Here is a 22,835-nt window from a genome sequence, read left to right on the forward strand (position 1 = left end):
TAAGGTGAGAAATATCTTTGCCTTTGGTGCTGGAATACCTTGTCCTGGCCCCGCCTGGAGCCCTATTTTTAAAGCACATACTGTATGTAATGGCCTTTGGCTCAGCTATTTAGTGAGACTGATCCAGAACAAACATGCAGCGAGTGGAGTCCCTACATGGTTATCCACATACAGCGACTAATAAAATAGATAATCATTATGGCCAGGGAGTTAAAATTCTGAGGAAGTATTAGAGCTAGATCCATATCACTATCATTGGTCTCAGTTTATCATTGTTTTTCTAGTATGTATGTTCACAAATCACTGAGAATTTATGGCTTTATGTAAATATTATGTAAATTATTAATAATAAACAGAATTGGAATCAGACACTGTTTTCTTTCATGTATCTCTTTTTACTTACTGACCATACTGGACCGATTAGTCTCAGTTCTTTTTTTTTTTTTTTTTTTTAAAGTTCTTTGTTCTTCACGGTAATGAAAAACTAAGAGTACATTGTATTGATGCCAATATATTGCTAAGAAACAAGTGGAAATAAATGAAGACCTGTGGGGTTAATGTATTTGTTATTTTTAGGAAATTACTACAATCAAGGGGAGATTCGTAAGAGGGAATTTTTTCAGAGCTGTGCTGCTTTAGGAATACCTCCATCCAAAGTTGCAATTATTGACCACAGGTAACTACGATTAATAGCTGTATAATATCTATTTCAGATAGAACAGTTTTTTAGCAGAGGCGCAACAATAGACCCCACAGTATGGGGAGAGGGTGGCTATGTGGACCCGCTCTACCCATCACACAGTGTAGTGCAAGGAGCACGGCCTTAGTCTGTAAACTTTAGGGCAGGGGTCCCCAAACTTTTTCGGTCAAGGGCCGGGTCAACATACTTCACACTGCTGGGGGTCGGAGTATACATAAAATGATGTAGAAAAACATATTAAGCCTAGGTATTGTAGACAGTGCCTATTAACATGGGCAACCCTCATGATTCCTATTTAACCAGAGCAGACACAGCATGTGCAGATAGTAGGCCCCCCAACACAGCATGTGCAGATAGTAGGCCCCCCAACACAGCATGTGCAGATAGTATGCCCCCCAACACAGCATGTGCAGATAGTATGCCCCCCAACACAGCATGTGCAGATAGTATGCCCCCCAACACAGCATGTGCAGCTATTATGCCGCCAACACAGTGCAGATATCGTGACCCTAACATAGCAAGTCATATGTGAGCCATAATGTCACTCAATAGCCTGCCAAAGCCTGCAGCGCAATCTCACCCATACACACACGATCTCTGTAGGAACATAAGCAGTGCAACCCTCCTTTTGGTCCACTGACCAAAAATATGTGATTATGTTTGCTACAAGTCATCCCCTCCACCCAGTAACCCAGAAGCTAGCAAAGGACTACTTTCTGGCTTCCATGTGGAAGGGTGGTGCCAGAACTGCTATTCTACAGTGGTGTGAAGAACTATTTGCCCCCTTCCTGATTTCTTATTCTTTTGCATGTTTGTCACACGTAAATGTTTCTGCTCATCAAACACCGTTAACTATTAGTCAAAGATAACATAATTGAACACAAAATGCAGTTTTAAATGATGGTTTTTATTATTTAGTGAGAAATAAAACTCAAAACCTACATGGCCCTGTGTGAAAAAGTGATTGCCCCCCTTGTTAAAAAAATAACTTAACGGTGGTTTATCACACCTGAGTTCAATTTCTGTAGTCAGCCCCAGGCCTAATTACTGCCACACCTGTTTCAATCAAGAAATCACTTAAATAGGAGATATCTGACACAGAAGTAGACCAAAGGCACCTCAAAAGCTAGACATCATGCCAAGATCCAAAGAAATTCAGGAACAAATGAGAACAAAAGTACTGTAATTGAGATCTATCAGTCTGGTAAAGGTTATAAAGCCATTTCTAAAGCTTTGGGAACATTAAGACTTGTCTCAATTTTGCTAAAAAAAACATCTAAATGATTGCCAAGACTTTTTGGAAAATACCTTGTGGACCGACGAGACAAAAGTTCAACTTTTTGGAAGGTGCGTGTCCCATTACATCTGGCATAGAAGTAACACAGCATTTCAGCAAAAGAACATCATACCAACAGTAAAATATGGTGGTGGTAGTGTGATGGTCTGGGGTTGTTTTGCTGCTTCAGGACCTGGAAGGCTTGCTGTGATTGATGGAACCATGAATTCTACTGTCTACCAAAAAATCCTGAAGGAGAATGTCCGGCCATCTGTTCGTCAACTCAAGCTGAAGCAATCTTGGGTGCTGCAGCAGGACAATGACCCAAAACACACCAGCAATTCCACCTCTGAATGGCTGAAGTAAAACAAAATGAAGACTTTGGAGTGGCCTAGTCAAAGTCCTGACCTGAATCCTATTGAGATGTTGTGGCATGACCTTAAAAAGGCGGTTCATGCTAGAAAACCCTCAAATAAAGCTGAATTACAACAATTCTGCAAAGATGAGTGGGCCAAAATTCCTCCAGAGCGCTGTAAAAGACTCATTGCAAGTTATTGCAAACTCTTGATTGCAGTTATTGCTGCTAAGGGTGGCCCAACCAGTTATTAGGTTCAGGGGGCAATTTCTTTTTCACACAGGGCCATGTAGGTTTTGAGTTTTTTTTCTCACTAAATAATAAAAACCATCATTTAAAACTTCATTTTGTGTTCAATTATGTTATCTTTGACTAATAGTTAACGGTTTTTGATGAGCAGAAACATTTAAGTGTGACAAACATGCAAAAGAATAAGAAATCAGGAAGGGGGCAAATAGTTTTTCACACCACTGTATATGCGGGCCAACAATATTTAAAGATAAATAGATAAAAAAAGCCTCAGGGGCTGCATTCGGCTTGTGGGCCTTATTTTGAAGGCCACTGCTTTAGGGGACCCAGCAGGGAACGTCGCAGGGAAATTTTGCTAATGTGATTGGGTGGACAGCGCCCTCTTGAACTTCTAGGTTTTCAATTGGTTGTAGTAAACTACGCCCACACTATAACGCTTTGTGCTGTAAAATTGTGCTGTGATTGGAGAACTGTACCCTATGAGTATGAGGTTTCCTGTTGGGTCCCCTAAACTAGACTGGTATCGGGGGCACTGTAATGTTTGCCTGGTCTATACTGCATCAGGTCTTCCCTTTTCTCCCAGTAGCCACATGCTCCTCCGACAACCGTTCAGTGTCATGTGATAGGAAAGTGGGATGTGGCAGCTTAGAGCGAGTGACTGACAGGAGGAAGAGGAGACTCAATACAGCATGGACCAGGTACATATTACAGTGTTTCCTGCGCTACTCTGCAAAGAGGAATGAGGAGACAGGGAGCCGTGGCAGCTGGACAGGTGAGACTGTACACTGCATGGGCACTGGGGGCATATACAAGAATCAGAATCACTTTATTTCGCCAAGTACAGCAAGAGCTGTAATCGGAATTAATTGTGGTACACATGGCAAAGGAATAATTGGTATAATACAAGACTGACACACAACACGTACACTTGAAATGCAGTCAGTTCGTAACGGCCATTTACACTGCTGTGCAAGCACAGGCAAATAATACTAATGATAATAATAAGGAAGTAGGTAGTGGCCTCGAGTCAATTTGATGAGCCCAGGCCGACGGGGGCCGGCTGACAACCAGCTAGATTACGCTGGTATGTGGGCCAGGTACGGGGAGGTTGGAGTTCAGAAACCGAACAGCTTGGGGGAAGAAGGTGTTCGTCCGCCTGGTGGTTTTGGATGGTATAGCCCTATAGCGACGGCCCAACGGGAGGAGCTTGAAGTAGTGGCTGCCTGGGTGAGCGGGGTCCCGGGAGATCATGGTGGCCCTCTTCCTCATCCTGGCGGAGTGGAGGAGATCGAGAGGTGGAAGAGGAGATCCGATGATCTTCTCTGCGTCCGTTATGACTCTCTGCAGTTTGTGTTTGTCGCTGGCCGTTGCACCAGCATAACAGACAATGACTGAGGAGCAGAGGATGGATTATATGGTGGAAGTATAGAAACTGGTCAGCAGCTCCCTGGGCATGCCAAATCTCTTCAGTTGGCGCAGGAAGAACAGCCTCTGCTGAGATTTCTTCTGGATTTTGGTGGTGTTCTGCTCCCACTTCAGATTGTTTGAGTCGTGCCGAGGAACCGCACCGATGTCACCCTAGAAACTTCGGATCCCCCAATGAGGACAGGTGGGAGGGGAGGAGGGTTTCTCCTGAAATCAGTGACTAGCTCGACAGTCTTTGCTGCGTTGATGCCTTGCACCAGTTACATATTCTCTCTACTTCGCTGCGGTACTCCAACTCCCCGTTTCTACCAATAAGGCCGATGATAGTGGTGTCGTCTGCAAATTTGATGACTTTCACAGAGTCAGCGGATGAGATGCAGTTATTGGTATAGAGGGAGAACAGTAGAGGTGACAGAACACAGCCTTGTGGAGCCCCTGTATTGGTGGTTCGAACGCTGGAGAGGTGGTTACCGAGCTTCACCTGCTGCGTTCTGTTTGTCAGGAAGTCTTTGATCCATGCCCGAAGAGTAGGGTCAACTCCAAGCTGCGTCAGATTGGTGTTCAGGATGTCTGGGCAGATTGTGTTGAACGCTGAGCTAAAGTCAAGGAACAGGATCCTAGCATAGCAGGCAGGGCTGTCTAGATGATCGGTGATGTGTGCCATGCTGGCATTGATGGCGTCCTCCACGGATCTGTTAGCCCTGTATGCAAATTGCAGCGGGTCTAAAAGGGCGTCCGTGGACTTCTTCAGGTGGGCCAGGACTAACCGCTCGAGGAGCTTCATGATGTTAGAGGTTAGGGCCACTGGCCGGAAGTTATTGTGCTCGGTACTGCCTGTTTTTTTTGGGACTGGTATAATTTTAGATCTCTTAAAGCAGGAGGGGACTGTGCCATCCGATAAGGATTGCTTAAATAAGGTGGTGAGCACAGGGGCTAGCTGGTCGGCACAGGATCGCAGGCAGATAGACACTCCGTCCGGGCCAGAGGATTTTCTTAGGTTTAGCTTGCGGAGGTGCCGGAGTACCTCTGATTCCAGAACAGCGACAGGAGCCAGGGGGGCGAGTTTCCCAGAGGGGAGGGTCGCCAGAGTCGAAGCTGTTTGGCCCACGGGCTGGTTGGGATGCTGCTCGAATCTGCAGTAAAACTTGTTGAGCTCCTCCGCCAGTCGAGGGCATGGGGTCGCCGTCTGGGGTGCAGGTTTGAAGTTCGTGGCTGCTCTCAGGCCCTTCCATACCTCCCGTGTATTGGAGGACTGAAGGCAAAGCCCCAGTTTTTCGGCGGAGGCCCTCTTTGCAGATCGCAGTTCTCTTTTCAAGGCGAGCCTGGCCTCTCTGAATTCCTCTGGGGAGCCAGACCTGTGCGCTTCCTCTTTGCATTTCCGGAGTCGGCGAAGCTTGTCATTGAACCAAGGCTTGTTGTTGGGGTAGACTCTGAAAGACTTGGATGGGATACATGCTTCTTCGCAGAAGCTAATGTAAGAAGTGACATTCTCGGCCCATTCATCAAGGGTGGGTGCCTCCAGAGTCGTCAAGTCTGTGGTTTCAAAGCACGCTTGGAGCTTCAGTTTGGCCTCTGCAGTCCATTTTTTAGTGGTTATGAAGGTAGGCTTTGAGGTCTCCAGGAGCCCTCCTGTAGGTGGGAATCAAGTGTATTGAGTTGTGGTCGGAGTTTCCCAGAGGGGCGCCCTTGACGGCCTTGTAGGCGTTCTTATGGACCGTGTAGCAGTGGTCCAGGATGTTACTGTTCCTGGTAGGGCAGGTAATGTGCTGCTTGTAGCGGGGCAACTCGTGCCGAAGGTTCGCCTTATTGAAATCGCTCAGAATGATGAACAGGGCCTCTGGGAGGGCAGTTTCCCACTGCGAGATACAGTCCCTGAGTGCATACAGGACTCTTGGTGCATGCGTCGGGAGGAATGTAGACCCCAACGAGGACAAGGGAAGAGAACTCCCGCGGGGAGTACCGAGGCCTGCAGTTTATGCCAAGGAACTCAACATCTGGGGTGCAGGCCTTGTGGAGAGTGGTGGTGTCGGAGCACCAGGAGGTGTTTATGTAAAAGCAGATGCCGCCCCCCCCCCCCCTCGTTTTCCCCGAGAGGGCAGCGTCGCGGTCTGCTCTTAGGAGGCTGTAGCCTGGAACATGTAGGGAGTTGTCGGGGATGCTGTCGCACAACCAGGTCTCGGTGAAACAGAGGACAGCGGTGTTCTTGCTGATCAGAGGTTTGCTGCCAAGTAGGAGGAGCAACTCGTCCAGTTTGTTGGGGAGTGAGCAGACGTTTGTGAGTAGGATGGCAGGGACAGGGGTGCGAAGGCCTTTCCTTTTGAGTCGGACCTGGGCCCCCGTCCTCCTTCCTCTGTGGCGGCGTTTGATCGGTGCTCGCTTGGTGGTGAGATAATTGATGTGTGCGGTGACAGCAATCCACAGGGGAGAGCCCGGTGTAGGGTTGGGGGTGTCAGGGGGTTCCCATTTGAGAAGGGCCTCTCTAGAGAGAGTGACAGTCCGTTCTAGGCCCATGGCACAGCTATCCCGGTGCAGTGTGCGCCCCAGGTAGATGGAGAGGGGCGGACGACGCAGGGAGTGGGGCACCGGTAGATGGTATGGGGTGGCGGCCCGGCACAGAGAGTAGCGCTATTGACACAAGCTAGATGGTATGGAGCAGGCCGCTCGGCACAGATAGATGGTATGGGGCAGGCGGCGCTGCACAGTCAAAGGCACATATAGATGAAATGGAAACAGGCAGCACAGCACAGTTAATGGCACATACAGATGGAATGGAGCCAGGTGGCACAGCACGGCTAGGGTCCCAATAAGAGGTGAGGAGACAAAACTGTGGCACTCACCCAGGATGACACAGGGCATGTAGGGACGTCATGGTAGGGCCAGCAGCGCAGAGACCTCTCCCCCAGCCAATTGGGGACAACTAGGCAGACGGCATCTGTTGGTCATTGTGATATCGAATGCTGTTACCGCACATGATCGACCATGTTGGAACAAGATCTTTCCAGCATGTCCAAGCTACGCATTCGTCCAATTTCGGCTCGAACTCTGTTAAATCATCGATTGCTGTGACGCCGATCTTCACTCGACTTGATAAAACTATTGAATCGTATGGTTAATCGACTGCAAAATCAGTAGATGTATGGCCACTTTTAAGTGGTACCAGTGGATGAGCCCATTGTTCTCATGTTTATCTAGCCACCTAGCAGCTCCTCTACTGTGTGCTGATCCATTGTTTCCCCACTATTGAAAATACATGCCATGCAGCCACAGTCGCGCAATGTTTTCATATAGTGCTTGTTCCCTAACAGTCGAGGATGATAGTTACATCTTGATTTTGTGTGTATTCATGTATATGTATGCACGCTTAGAACTGCATACTGTATATTGCTCAAGTAAGAGTATACGCATACGGGAAAGCGCAGGCACAATGTAATATCCTTGTGGAAACGGCCATATTTCAATTTACTATTACTTATAACATCCTATAGAGAGGTCATTTACTGAACTTGACCTTTTCAGAAAGAGTATTGGATTTCTATCAGATCTCCTGCAAAGGGTGCAGCCTGCTGCATCAGCATTGTTGCCAGTCTGTTGAGCAGAGAGTGGTGAGTTTATCTAGCACTGGTGTGTAGGGAAGAAGAGGCCCCATTTCCCTGCTGAGCTCCCAACCCATCACTCAACACTTTCCATGGGATTTTTGCTGTCTCATGTTTGCTACGCTGTGATTTCTTCTGCTGCTTGTATATAGCATTGCATAGTCCTGTCCAAGATTTCTGCCTATTGATTAGTGCATGGGTTGTAAATTTAGTACAGGCCCTTTTCCACTAGCAATCACAAACTACAGCAAGTGTGATTTTTCATTTACATTGCATTATCCCTCTTAAAAGGTCACTTAAAGGACTTACGAGGCGAAAAAGTCACAAAGTTAAATACCAGGCCATCTCCTGTTGCGTGGATCGGGGGGGAGGCCCTAGAGCTGCGCAGCCGCACTCGCGCATATGCGGACTGCGCAGCCGTGGCCAGCTCCGGCGGCCATCTTAGTGGAGGAAGGAGACCCCGACCCGGGCTGGGGGGTCGGGACCGGCCGGGGGGGCACATTGAGCTGCGGGGACCCGGCGGAACGGCACGAATCGCGCGGACGGCGCCCTCCGTGCATTGATATTACATGCAGGTATTTAACTTTTTGATACATTTTCACCTCGTAAGTCCTTTAAGGCTAAAAAAAAAAAAAAAAAAAAAAAAGTTTTACTCACCTGGGGCTTCTACCAGCCCCCTGCAGCTGTCCCGTGCCCACGAGAATCGCCCGGATCATCCTGTCTCCGCTGGAAGCTATTTTCGTTTTCGGCAACAGGCCTGGGAACGCGATTCCTCACGTTCCTGGCCGCAATAGCGCCCTCTATACTGCTATTGCGGCCAGGAACGTGAAGAATCACGGGCCTGTCGCCGAAAACGGAAGTAGCTGCCAGTGGGGACAAGAGAATCCGAGCGAGACTGCGTGGGCACCGGACAGCTGCAGGGGGCTGGTAGAAGCCCCGGGTAAGTAAAACTTTTTTTTTTTTCTTAAAAGGTGTGTGAAAATAGCACCTAGGAGAAAACTTTGGAGAAACAGTAAATTGCGTATGACCCAAAGTGTGATTTAGGCCTCTCGGATTTTTGATTCCGAATAAAAAAAAAAAAAGTACTGCATGCTGCTACGTTTTTTTAATTAGAATCAAAAATTGGATCGTGTTGGCCTGAAGCCTCTTGCACATAGCATGCGATTCCGATTTGCGATTTTACATGTGATTCCGATTTGCGATTTTACATGTGATTCCGATTTTTTCTGCATGTTTCTTCTTGTGTTGATCGCATTCAGGGAAAATCGGATTTGCGATTTGCAGTGTGCAAGAGGCCAGAATATGTTGGGAAATTCACATAAGAGCAGGCATGGTAGGAGCTGTGATTATCGATGGCTGCAGTGTTGCATTCAGCAGTGCTGTGTAGTCGGAGTTGAGGAGTCAGTGTAATTTTTGGGTGTCGAGTTTGGAGGTTTCATAAACTGAGGAGTCGGAGTTTGAGTCGGATGATTTTTGTCCCGACTCCACAGCCTGAGCAGTACAATACATTCAGCTCAAGCAATGCACACTTGAGTTCTGCTGAAATATATTGAGATTGAGCGGGCAGTGTATTGTAGGAATGAATTTCCTTTTAGACAGGGGTCAGTTGGCTTGGCATATCGGGAGTGTAATGGACCAGTGCATGCCTAGCATTAGCTCATTTCATTTAATGACTTATTCAATGTATTTATTTTATTGGAAGACTGTGTTGGTGCTCTTGTGACATCATGTGCTAAGTGTGCATATTATGACTGTCGTAGAGAAAGCACTCATGATCCTCTTTCTAGTACTTTGTGTGAAACTGAAATGTCCCATTAATCTGACAGATTCCATTAAAGCCAGATGAGCTGCCCTGAACTGGGCTAGACAGGGTCATATCCCCTTCCAGCCACCGCAGAGCCCACCCTCCACTCTGCAGGGGACCCAAACAGCACAAATTGTTAGATCTAAGAGATCAGATTTGAGGCCATTCAGGAGAGGCTGAGGAAGGCGGGGCAATTCAGGGCAATGAATCTCACTGCAGGGTCAGCTGTCACAAGTCCTCAGAAGACATTCATTTTCATGCACTCTCTGGCTGGATTTATATGGTTCTTTTTTTAAAGATCATTTTCTGGCTTTGTCAAGTGTAAAGTGAGCCAGAGAGGAAGAGAAGGCCACAGAAAGCAGCGTGTAGAGAGGAAGCGCTATACAATTATTGTGTTGCCCTCTCTTGGAGCTGCACTGTGCTTTACAAGTTACCAGCACATTGCTTGGGAACATCTTACGTTCATATACAGAACTGCTAAGTTTGCCATTAAAAGTGGACTAATTTGGCAAACGACTTCCAATTTACAGATTGATAAAGGAAGAGTAGAAGTGTAAGCCCTGTAATGCATTCCACAGAACTCCATTTCAGTTAGAGCAGTGCTGTTAGGACCTGTGACATACTCGACCTTCCTGCAGGTGGCACTGTTTGAGGAATTGCTGAACTTTCACTTTCACCAAGCAGGTGGCTTCAGCTTGTATTTGCCTGACCTGCAATCCCTCAACTCTCCTACAGGGTGTGACGGGCTAATGAACTGTGTTCTGGATATTCCACCTCCCACCAGCAAATGTCCTTTCACAGCCTGGAGCTCTACCTTCAGCAGACACACCTGTTCTGCCCACTAAATAAGGCTGGACTCTCTTGCAACAAGCTGCCAGAACATTGTAGTAGAGATGGGAAGTTCGGATCTTTTCAATGATTCGGATGATTCGAATCGGATCATTGAAAAGATCCGGATCTTTGATCTGAATCTCGAATCATTTTTACTAGGGAAGCATTCGGGGGTAAAATGACTAGCAGGACAGGACTTTCCCTGCAGTGGACAGAGAAGGGGAGGGGGTGGACAGGCAAAGAAGGGGAGATGGTGGACAGAGAAGGGAGGAGGTGAGCAGAGAGCAGAAATGTTTTTTTTGCACACATTACCCACATGTTGCAATCATACAATAGCTTTAAATATATTTCACCTTTATGTGCATCTGTATACTTTGAATGCAAACGTCTCACAGTGAAGGAAAGCATTCCCCTTTTCTCACCTCGAACACATCATAAATTTAGGGAGAAGTGAAGTGCAGCTGTTTAGAGCCGAGTGCAGGAGGATCATATTGCAGTGCAATCACAGTGCCTGCCCTGTCATTCTAGCCCAGCACGCTGTCTGCAAAGTTACTGAGCTGTGCTTCTGAGCCAAAACTTTCCCATCTGTTCACTATGCAGCACTTTACTATGGAACAGACAGACTAAAATCAGCAGCACATTATAGCCAGTACGTGTGCTCTACACATATCTGGCAGTGGCACCCCATGTCCCCTCTCTCATCTACCTGTCCCTGCAAGGCTGGCTCCCCTCCAACTGAGCGATTCATCTCTGCTCTGCTTCCAGGACCCCGCTGCCCGCTGAGAGGGGGGCGTGTCGCTCCTGGCTCCACCCCTTTGTGATCCGAATCGTTCATTTTGATGATCCGGATGATTCGACCCACAAAAGAGATTTGGATCAAAGATCCGAATCGTTCATGATCCGGACAACACTACATTGTAGTCCTTCCTGAGTGCTGAAGATTCTAGTTCCCTCCACCTGTTCCTGAACCTGTTGCTCATCTTAAACCTTTGTTGTTGCTCTTTGGTCTGTCTCTGACTCTTCCCTGACTCTACGCATTGCTTTTTGTTTACATTCTGTACAGACGGCTGTATATATGTGTATATTTCTGTATATGGAGACAAAGGAGGACAAAACGGTGACTGGCACTCGTTGCAAACTGGCTAAGGCAGTTGGATTTTGAGCAAACTGTGCTCTCCACCTATAGAAACTCAAGTTTTGATGCTCAAGAAGAAAGCAGGTCCGGCACCAGTCTCAATGCTTCAAAAGTAATTTAATCCAACAGGTACAGTAAGGTCATTAGGGGTACAGAAAGAGCGGCCTGACAGCCGTTTCGCAGGGCTCCCTGCTTCGTCAGAGGCCAATAGTGACCTCTGACGAAGCAGGGAGACCTGCCAAACGGCTGTCAGGCCGCTCTTTCTGTACCCCTAATGACCTTACTGTACCTGTTGGATTAAATTACTTTTGAAGCATTGAGACTGGTGCCGGACCTGCTTTCTTCTTGAGCATCAAAATATTTCTGTATATATTTTGTTACGTTGCATGTTGCCCATATAGCACTAGTTAAAATTTTAGGATTGGTGGTCGTGTGTTTGTGTATTCACTGGTTGCATTTGTATCGCATGCTTGCTATAAGGAACTTATCTGTGAATGCTGATGGTTGTGCCGAGAACCGGGCAGAACCCGCTGCTTCCGGGTCTCGGCGCTTGTTCCCCGTGATGACGTGCAGGCTGGGACACAGGCCGCGCTTCCTGATAGGCGGAGGGCGCGTTCTCAGTATGCCCTCTGCAAAGATAAACAATAGCCAGCTGACTGCGGTCAGCTGACAGCGCAAGTGTCAGCTGATTATTCAGCTGACACTCAGGGAGGTGTGTCTGCTGTGATTGGATGTGCGTAGTGTGGCCGGCCACTGATTGGATGGAAGTTGTATTTAAACGCGCAGAATGCTCCCAGTCATCGCCGTGATAAGCATAGCTGTGGCTAGTTGTTGGGTGCGCACTCATACTCTGAATTATCTGGAATTGACCCTTGGCTTGTATTTGACCATTCTTGTCTGCTGTTCTGTCTACTTCAGTCTTTATGCTTTACACGTTAAGACCTGGGGGTAACCATAGTCAGAAGACAAAGTGTCCTGTTCACGCGGGGGCTTGTCTATAGGTGAAGACTGGACCGGGCTCAGAGCCGTGGCACTAGATTGGGGCATAGGGACTGATTGTGGACATAACCTGTCAAGCCTTAAGCTGGCCATACACTAGGCCGATTCCCGCCAGATTGACAGCAGATTCGATCACTGGGATCGAATCTGCTGTCACATCGTTCCCTCTACACGGCGAATTTCGATCTATTTCGTCCGATCCGTGCGGAAAATTACCGTCGATCGCCCGCGGGTAGGGAGCGCATCGCTAGCGGCGTTCGAGTGCCCGATGACCGACGCAATAGAGCCCGCATACATTACCTGCTCCGCCTGCACAACTCACCCCGGTCACCGCTGCTCCGTCTCCGCGCTGGTCTCCGGGTCTTCACTTCTTCCTGCCCGGCAGGAAGTTTAAACAGTAGAGGGCGCTCTACTGTTTAAACTTCCTGCTGGGCAGGAAGAAGTGAAGCATGCCGAGACCGGAGACCAGAGCGGAGACGGAGCAGCGGTGACCGGGGGCAGTCGAGCCGGCCGGAGCAGGTAATGTATGCGGGCGGGGGAGCGGCGGCAGCACCACCACAGATTGTGAACGGTTTCAGGCTGAAATCGGTTCACAATCTGTTTGCTGTAAAGGTAGCCATACGATCCCTCTTAGATCCCTCTCTGATCGAATCTGATCAATCTGTTGGTCGAATCTGATGGCAAATCGACCAGTGTATGGCTACCTTTACACTTGCATTTTTATGGTGCATTTGCATTTTTTGATGATTGGCTATAAGTACTTCAAAAGGAAGTTGCAAGGTCTCCTGGGATTTGACCTTAAAAAAATGTGATGCAATCGCATCTCATTTTTTTTTTTTTTGAATTTTCTAAAATCAATGCGATTGCAATTTTCTAAAATCACATCACACCACTGTGTAACTTTCATCACTATTTTCATTATTTTTAAAAAGTCTTTGCAATTGAAAAAACATAGCACAACGCACCCAGTGTGTACAGGCCCTTAGACGAGAACCATCTTTCATGTGTACATGCACATTGCAGCCTTTCTATCCTATTTGTTATGCAGCTCCTCCCTCCCCTATGGTATCCCCACAGGCCTTTGTGGCCTTTGTAGAAATTCAGCCCTGGTTACATCACTCATGATGATGTTTGGCTGGCTAAAACAAATTACATTACAAGCTAGCCATGCTTTTTAGTCTGAATGTATAACTATTGTTGTTTTTGAGTGCATTATTTCATTGCATAACAGGCTCCCCTATCCCCTGAAGCTGTGGCCTGCTGAAAGTGGACCTGAACTCTTGCACAGGACAGAAGGAACACATAGAGAAATGCACCCTGTATGTATTTAGAGAGTTTAGTCTATCTAATTCCCACTAATCACAAATTGTGATCTGATATCCCCTGTGTCACATGACTGCCACAGGCAGAGGTGGCAGATAAGCCCATTTGAAAGCACAGGCTGTAAACAATATGTCTGCTTCCATGAATCAGGAAGTAGACGCTGCAGGTTTATTGTTGGATTTGTATCAGCTGTAACAAAGAAATGTTTTTTGTTTAAAGGTTATTATGCTGTTGTGTATGTTTTAGAGCAGAGAGGAGTTCTGAGTTCAGGTCAGCTGTGTGGCAGTGTTGAGATATTCAAGTTTTAACAAAAGGAAGTCCTGGGCTGGTCTCCCTTCCCACATTAGTCTCATCATCTCATCTGTCCTCAAAGATCAGCTTGATAGATAAGTGTTGTTTATTTTCTTGTAACGAAGCATCTGTTCTCCAGGAACTGTCACTTCTGTGAGTGTTGCCAGTGCACATTTCCTAGCAAGAAACAATGGGGCTTGATTTACAAGCTAGAGAACACTGGGTATGTTCAAACATGCAGTGTATGGTCCAAATCTCTCCCGGATACTGCGCTCTCATGCTTCAACTTCAATTCCACCTTCTTGTAGTGATATTTCTCAGAAGAAAATATAAACCGAAAAAAGAAAAACCATAACGTGATACTCTATTATCAAAGTGTCCATATACAACAGCCAGTGTTCAGAAATTCTGTGTATGCATCCACCATGTAAACCGGTATCACAGGTCCTCACTATACACTATAGCTGCCAGGTCACAGACAGCAATAAAAGCACCATAAGCCACCAACAGCCTTTGAACACTCCACATGTGCAAAAAGACACCAGCAATGTCACCTGTGGCCTCTCACCTGTTACTCTGCCGTCCAAATTATAAGACAGCAGACACGCTTGTGGGTATAGTCCAGCAGGCCCCAATTGGCATCAATATGGCAGATGGATTTTTACTTCAGCAAAAGAAATGTAGTTTTCACACCTCTCTCTGCATAACCTAGCAACTGAAGGGAACTTCTCATGGTGTAAAACCGCACATTTATTAAAAATGTTTTTAAAAGAAGTGCACTCACATATTCCAATGTAAAAGCAAGCATATCAAAATACAAGGTCTCCCATGCCGACTCTCCACACCTGTAGCTCCATTTCGTACATTCATACTCATCAGGGGCAAATAGGTCTTTAACCTCCTTGCAACCGCCTATCGCCAGTTGGCAGACGCAAGGTGGCTCCCCAGGACTGCCTAATGCCGATTTGGCGTCAAGTCCTGGGTAGGAGATTAGCAGGGAACCAGCGCGATCGTTCCATGTAGAGACATGGTGATCAGCTTGCCAGACCACGAACGCGGCTGGCAAGCTGTTAAAGGGATCCAAGCAGCTCTTGGCTTCAAATAGCTGCAAGGGCTGACATTTACAAGTTGCTGTTTTACAAGTGCTGTTATCCAGGCTAGGTGTGACATTCTTCAACTGTAACTGATGTTTTCTGTTTGAAGTACAATGGGGGTTTGTTTGTGGTCAATTAAAGGGGTTCTTTCGTGAAAAAAGTAGGCAGTTAAAAAATGTGACAGATGACAGGTTTTGGGCCAGTCCATGTTTTTAAGGGGGATTCTCAGGGCTTTCTTTGTTTTCAACAGCATTTCCTGAACAACAGTTGCAAAATCTAACTGACATAATAGTGAGTAGGGAGGCCGGCTGGTATCTTGCTATTTTGGCAGTTAAACTGTTGTTCAGGAAATCCTCTTGAAAACAAAGAAAGCCCTGAGAATCCCCCTTAAAAAGATGGACTGGCCCAAAACCTGTCATCTGTCACATTTTTTAACTGCCTACTTTTTTCGCGAAATAACCCCTTTAAGTCTAAAGAGGTAATTTCTTATCTGTTTTCACCATCTCCTGCTCAAGGACCGCAGGTCCTTTGCGGTCGGACAAAGTGGCTAATTTAACTCTTAGATGTAAAAAAATGAGGTAAAATTAAAGTTTTTTTTAATAATAAACCACATTTTTATAATGCATTTTTTATTTGCTATAGAGCTGCCCTGGGTGTTAAAAATGATGCTCGGTTCAGTTTAACGAGGGGGAAAAAGTTTGTTTAGTTTGTTTACATCATTAGCTGTCCCTCTGAGCACCTAACAGTGAAATCCCTCTCTTAGGCTGACGCCTATAAGAGGAGGGAAAGATATACGATCACCGCCTAGGGTCAGTTTAGGGGGGGAAGAGGGAGGGTTAACTTTTTTGTTTTTTAAATAAAAAAAACATATTGGCAGCAGCGATCAGACACCACAACAAGGGAGGCCAATAAGTGTAAAGAAAAGGAGGTAAGATCTATTTGTGTGCTAAGTTGTATGGCTCTGAAGCGAGCTGTTAAAGCTGCAGAGCACTTAATTGTAAATAATTGCCTGGTCACTAGGTGGTGTAAGCCTGCGGTTCTCAAGTGGTTAAGGCCTGCTTGATTGAGTTGAAGGTTGGAGTGACCCTGATGGTAGAAGGAGTTTCAAAGAGTAGGGGCTGCCCTGGAGAAGTCCTGGAGCCTGGCAAGTGATGCAACAGGTGGACATCCATAGAGTGTTGGAAGAGTGGAGAGAGCGGGTTGGGGAGTATACATATCGGATTCCTCAAAATGACACACAGACAGCAGTATTACCCTTATTTCCGGATGCAAGTACTGCGAGTTACGCTATTAGCAACAGCTGGCGATATGCAAGTACTGCGGGTCGTGCTGACTTGTGGAATTTTTATGCCAGCACACAGTACAGACAGACGGACATGCTTCTCAGCCAAAGCTGATTAATGGAGAGGGGAGGAGGGGTGATGGGGCGGGGCATGATAAAGCAGGTTACAGTGGGTGTGGTATCAGTCCAGAGAGAAATGGAAAGGGGAGGTTAGGTGATGGGGTGGGGTGGGGCAAAAGGAAGCAGGTTACAGTGGGTGGGGTGTCAGTTTAGATAGAAATGGAGAGGGGATGCGGGGTGATGGGGCGGGGCATGAGGACGCAGGTTACAGTGGGTGGGTTATCAGTTTAGAGAGAAATGGAGAGGGGAGGTGAGGGGGTGGGGCATGAGGAAGCAAGTTACAGTGTGTGTGTGTGTGTGTGTGTGTGTGTGTGTGTGTGTGTGTGTGTGTGTGTGTGTGTGTGTGTGTGTGTGTGTGTGTGTGTGTGTGTGTGTGTGTGAGGGCAGTTCAGAGAGAAATGGAGAGGGGAGGAGGGATGATGGGACGGGCAAGAAATCCATTCCTATCACACACAATGCATAGCTTTTTATTCGTTTCTAGCTGGGAATCTGTTGAACCACAGCGTTTCACTGTTCGATGAAGTGCAATGTTAGGGGCTGCCGATCAACCTCCACTTCTTCCCCACCCCCAATCGATCTAAATCTTCCATTCGGTCCGATCAATCATTTTGGTCCATTTTAGGTAAAACTTGTTTGAAAATCCATCGAAAGGGAATCATTTTGGAAATTGATTTCTTGCAGATTTGATCAGAGGGATAATCGATAAGTGTATGGGCACTTTTACTCCTCTCCATTTGAGAGTACAGAATCTAAAGCCCTGTACTCACTGGGAGATTTCCATTGCCCACCAAAGATCGGTACACGATCCCTTGGGTGATAGAGCACTGCCAACGCTGTACAGACATGTCATCAGCCTCCTGGCTAGTGGCATGCAACAGAGCAGATTACTGGGGGAGAGCAATGCTACTGTGCAGCACTTGGCTTTCGGGGGCTGTCAAAAATCCGGAAGGCAGGCTCTTTAGCAGATGTTGTATGGCCCCTGTACACACGCAGGTTTGGCTCCCGATTCTCGGCTGAGACAATCTGATCAGTCTGCCGTTTCCAAGTTCAAAACAGTGTGTGTACATAGCTTTAGGTACCCTGACCAGACGTCCCGTTTTACCTGGGACACGTCCCAGGTTCAGGGTTCCCTGTCCCAGGCTGCAATGTGTCCCAGGTTATGTCCCACTTTTAGCTGCCGGGTGTCCCAGCCATGGGACTCTGTGGCCACATAAGGTTAATGCTTGGTTTATTTACCGTTTGCGGAGTTGGAATAATCGTTTTCTGCTGCATTTCATGGGCCTGAGGTAACGGTTATTGCATTTCATTTGTCGGAGGTAACGGTTATTGCAATTAATGTGTCAGAGGTAACGGTTGCTGCAGTTATTATTTGATGGCAATAGACTGCATTTGCTACCTTGGGGTTATTGTTGCAGCATTTGGCATTTTGGTGGCTCTTGATTATTAAATGGTATGCGAATACTGTATCATCAGCAGGTTCTGCAGATTTCACACACAATCTAATCCCACCATAGTCATAGTCTAATGTCCTACGATATTATTATGTATTTATATAGCACTGGTATCTTAAGGCAGCACTTTACAGAGAATGTAGTCATGTCCTCGGCAGAGCTCACAATCTAATCCTGGCCAAAGTCTAATGTCCCGCTATATCGTTATGTATTTATATAGCACTTGCATCTTCTGCAGCACTTTACGGAGTACATAGGGCTTGATTCACAAAGCCGTGCAAACTGTTTAGCAAAACAGTTAGCACGTGAAGTGCCGTTCACGGACTTTTGCGCGCGCAAAGTTCCGCAATTCACGCGGTCGCGGACTTTTGCGCTTGCAAAAGTCCGCACTTTGCGCACGCAAAAGTCCGCAAACGGCACTTCATGTGCTAACTGTTTAGCACACCTGTGCTAAACAGTTTGCACGGCTTTGTGAATCAAGCCCATAGTCATGTCATGGACTGACATCCATATTGCAAATATCCCATTTCACCACCTCATTGTGGGAACACTTTCTTATGGGTTTGGGGAATATTGTCTAAATACCTTTAGGGTCACTTTGCCTATCTGTGTTTTGGGAGGAGACTCTGGCCCACAGCCTCAGTTACATTACAGTTCACTCTGCCTGCACCATGTCATGGACACTCCCATTTTCCATCATGGTCATGGACACACCCAATTTTTTTTGCATGGCATGCTAGTGCCCCCCCCCCCCCCTCCGTCCCAGGTTGAGCCACGAAAAATCTGGTCACTGTACTTTAGGCTCTGTTCCCACTTGGTGCCTGTCCACGCACGGCCAGCGGGAGCGGACAGTGTAGTGTCCGCTGTGGTCCAGCTGGAGCCCGGGACAGATACACGCCCCCATAGGCTATATGGGCAGCATATCCGCCTGCCTCTGATTATCGCGGACTGCATAGAAATGTGGCCTGCTTACTGCAACGGATCCCACAGATCCATTGCAGCGTGACAAGTGTGAACGGCACCTATTTATAAATGAGGAGCAGTTCACTGTCCTTTTAGAAGTTCTCCGCTCTACTGGGAACATAGCCAAAGGGCCCTTTCATACTGGGAATCGCAAAATGCGAGCAATTATCGCTAGCATTTTGTGGCGGTGATTTTTCACGGTAATTGAGTATTTTTTACAATACATTTTTGCGCAATCACGATTAGCGCTTTAACATTGCAATTGCGAAAAAGTGATTCATGCACTGCATTTGCATTTACCTTTAATCCTGACTTGCCGGCGATTGCGGCAGTGAGATCACTGCTATATACTTAACATTGCCCTAGCGCTTTTAAACATGCTAGCGATCGCTGTTGATTCAGCGGTCCGCTATAAACACCCACAAATCGCCCCAGTGTGAATGGGAGCTAATACCTGCACTATTGTGATATTATATACAGTACAGTATCTTTGGCCTAAAAAAATAGGAACCAATTGCATAGCTCCCAACTGTCCCTCTTTTGTAGGGACTGTCCGTCTTTGGGAGCCCTGTCCCTCTGTCCTCCTCATTTGTCCCTATTTCAGGACTTTGTCCCTCTATCTATGTAAATTCATGTATGTCTCCACTAAAAATGTGTTTGACTCTAAACTTTATTCCCATGCTTTAAATTAAAATATTACTAATTTTAAAATGTTAATAAGAAGGAAAATGAACCAGGATAGAAAGGACTAGTGTGATTTTAATTGTAAAACAACATTTTTCTTATGAAATCTTTATGGTATGTGTGACTAGGGGTGTGAGGGGCGCGTGATCAGGGGCGTGGCTTAAGTGTCCCTCTTTCTCATCTTAAAAAGTTGGGAGGTATGCAATTGTTTGTTGTTTGTACAGATAGAAGACGTGATGACATCCCTGCTGACTTATCAGCGTGTCTCCCCCATACAGTTGTAAGAACTGGATCTAATGAAGTTTTGAAGACTGTTCTCATATAATTTCATTTTATTATGTGATGTACTAGGAATTTTTTTTTTTTTTTCCTTTTAACTTTTTCTTTTTCCGTAGGTCAATTTCCTATTTTCAAAGATGCGATTTATGTGTCCTTATTCACCTAACAGTTTCAATAAGGATTTTTTTTTTTTCATTCTTATGGAATATTTGCACTTTTGACTTGACTAGGGTAAAGAAAAGGACGTTTGGAGACCCCTTTTTTCACTACTTCAAACATAATTCATTTCCTTTAGTTTAAGAAAGAAAAGATTGGAAGGCGGGAGAGGGCAAGGTAGGTGAAAGGGGACCCTGAGGAGGGAGTGGGAAGAGATGGGACAAATCCTTTGCTCTCCTCATAAGATCAGATCTATCCACAGGCCTAGCGTGTTTGATTCTCAGCCATTTATCAGACAGGGGCGCTTCTCCCAGCTGTATACACACAAGCCCTGGGCTTTGGCTGCGGCTTCACAGCAGGGTTTAATAAAAGCTGCATCCAGAATAAGATTACTGGGCCTTATGGTTTCTGCTCTTGAAAAGGAACGATATTGAAGCTTTACAATGAAAACATCAGGAAATAAGTGAAGTGTGGAGACGCAGCACTGGAGAGCTTCCTGTCGAATGCAGCACTTCTGAAGAATTCTATATTACAGCGGTAAAAGGAAATTTGTCCCGAAAGTAATGCCTTTTCTCTGTCACATCTTAACTGCACACCAGGGTAACCGCACACAGGTCCTCTTTATTTTCTAGCAGAGGACTCTGCCTTTTTGGGGGTTTTCTATATGTACGCTGCTGGTATTTTATAACTACTGTGGCATACGCTGATCATAATACTAACATGTTGTAAAGCAAATAAGGAAAGCAGCTCAGAATATAATCAGTTATAACAATGTTTAAGGGAGAACTCCAGAATGTGTTAAAGGGAACCCAAGCCGACGCTCAGGTACAAAATGAACTGCCCTGCAGAGAGAGAAGCCGCATGATCCTATTGAGGCTTCTCTCGGTGGTCTGCAGTGCCCCTGTTGCTCAGTGTTCTCCCCAGGCTCTTTTAGTCGGGTGCTCCACCCGGCTAGTTTTGGTGAGCACCCGGCTGTTATCAGCTCACCTCCTCCTATGCTGTGAGCAGAGTTATGCACAGAAGCACTGGCCCTGCATTCTCTCATCTCGCCCCACCCGGCTACTTTTTCATGCCACCCGGCTACTTTTTCATGCCACCCAGCTGGAAATAATTTCTGGGGAGAACACTGTTGCTGAGCGCAGCCCCCTCCTCATCACGGCTGCGCGTCTCCACTTACGCATTCATGGCCGTGCATTAGAAGCTTGAGCGAGCCGCCGTGCATGCGCAGTAGCACGGCTCCATGCTACTGCGCATGCAGGCTCAGGCGGCTATTGAATGCGGATTAGCGTCAATGCATTGTCGCTAATCTTCGGGGTGGGGGGGCACATAACGACGGGGAACAGCAGACCACTGAGGGAAGCCTCAATAGGATCCTGAGGCCTCCCTCTCTTTAGGCAAGTATCTGATTTTGTACCCGAGCTTTGGCTCGGGTACTTTTTAAAGCAGTGTATCCTTTCAAGTATAATTTCACACTGTGCAGGGTGCGTTGCAATACCATAGTAATGATAGTACGTTTCACTGCCACTGTAAACCCACCGCACTCAATGTGAAAGCCTTGTAGGAACATCATTGCATCACGTTGCCATCCCTCCCACAAGCCATCCAGTCAGCACTGCCACCAATCACAGTGGGGCAGGCGGACACGCATACACAGCAGAAATTATTATTATAGATGATGCATGTACTGCCACACCCAATTATAGCAGGCAAGAGGGGGCATGCGCAGGGCAGACGGACACAGTGCTGCTGGCAATACGAGTGGGGTGGGGTGTGTGCAGGTTCGAAGGACTTGCATACACACTTAGGCCGGATTGTAAATGATACATGTCTGTTATACATAAGTCAGTAATCCCTCAATTCTTTATAAGAATCTGCCCCCCCCCCCCCATGCCCCCTATCAGAGAACACGCTTTGAGCATGGGCGCCCTCTCAACTATAACCCCAGCAACCCCCCCCTCCCCCCGGTGGGTGGCACTTTCTGTGGCAGTTGTTTTGCACAGCATGGACTTAGCTGCTGCACACTCAGCTGCGTCGACTCTGTACATTATTTACCGGTAAGCATTACAACTGTCTTTTAGTATTAAAGATTAGTATTATAGATTTAGTATTATAGATAACTGTAAGGCCTGGAACCCCTTACAGTGATTTTGGCCACGTTTTTGAATTGCCGGCAATTCCAAAAACTTCTTTGCTAATGTATTGCAATGGCGGTGAACCCACTAGTGCGACTGTGATTAGGATTAATCACAATCACAGGATATTCAGCACTTTGAGTGCATTTGCACTTGATGCAATATATTAAATTGCTGCACAATCGCTTTTCCTTCCCATGCCAGATCACCGTTGACCAAAGTGACCGATCAGGACTGTCTTGGCTGAGTGTCCTCTGGTGTGTTTACCTAGCTTTACTGGAAGACTGGTTGGGCATCATTTCAGGCTAATGAAGGTGGCCATGCAAATCAACCCGTAATTTTTTTGTGAGTCAGTAAGGGCCAGTTCACACAGGTGCTCGGACTGATGTAAAATGCTTTTTTGGGAACGAGCAGAGAAGAGTTTGGCATTGGTTCCAGTCCTTTGGCAAATGCGTCACATTGTGACCCCAACAGAAGGACACTGAAGCGCCACGGTTACCTGACCCTGAACAACGGAAAGCGATCATGCCGGCAGCTGTCCGTTCACTTGAATGGACAACGCTTAAAGGGAATCTAAAGTGTAAATAAACTTTTGATATAATGGAGTTGTATGTCTAGTACAGCTAAGCAGCGGCCTCTCACCCACCAGGCAGCTATAAATTCTTGCCTAGAGCTGCAGGAGGAGCCAGGAGA

At 46.7% G+C, this 22,835-nt stretch overlaps 1 protein-coding gene across 2 annotated transcripts in view; it reads left to right on the top strand.

Moving 5' to 3' along the window:
- The window catches only part of PIGL (phosphatidylinositol glycan anchor biosynthesis class L), a 225,813-nt gene that overhangs the window by 2,002 nt on the left and 200,976 nt on the right, over window positions 1-22,835 (top strand). For both annotated transcript variants that reach the window (XM_068270357.1, XM_068270356.1), the window contains exon 2: window positions 577-676. In XM_068270357.1, the coding sequence (XP_068126458.1) occupies window positions 577-676 (100 nt within the window). The remainder of the gene's footprint in view (window positions 1-576; window positions 677-22,835) is intronic.

The sequence above is a fragment of the Hyperolius riggenbachi genome, chromosome 2 (assembly GCF_040937935.1).
Source record: "Hyperolius riggenbachi isolate aHypRig1 chromosome 2, aHypRig1.pri, whole genome shotgun sequence".
In the NCBI taxonomy this organism is placed as follows: Eukaryota; Metazoa; Chordata; class Amphibia; order Anura; family Hyperoliidae; genus Hyperolius; species Hyperolius riggenbachi.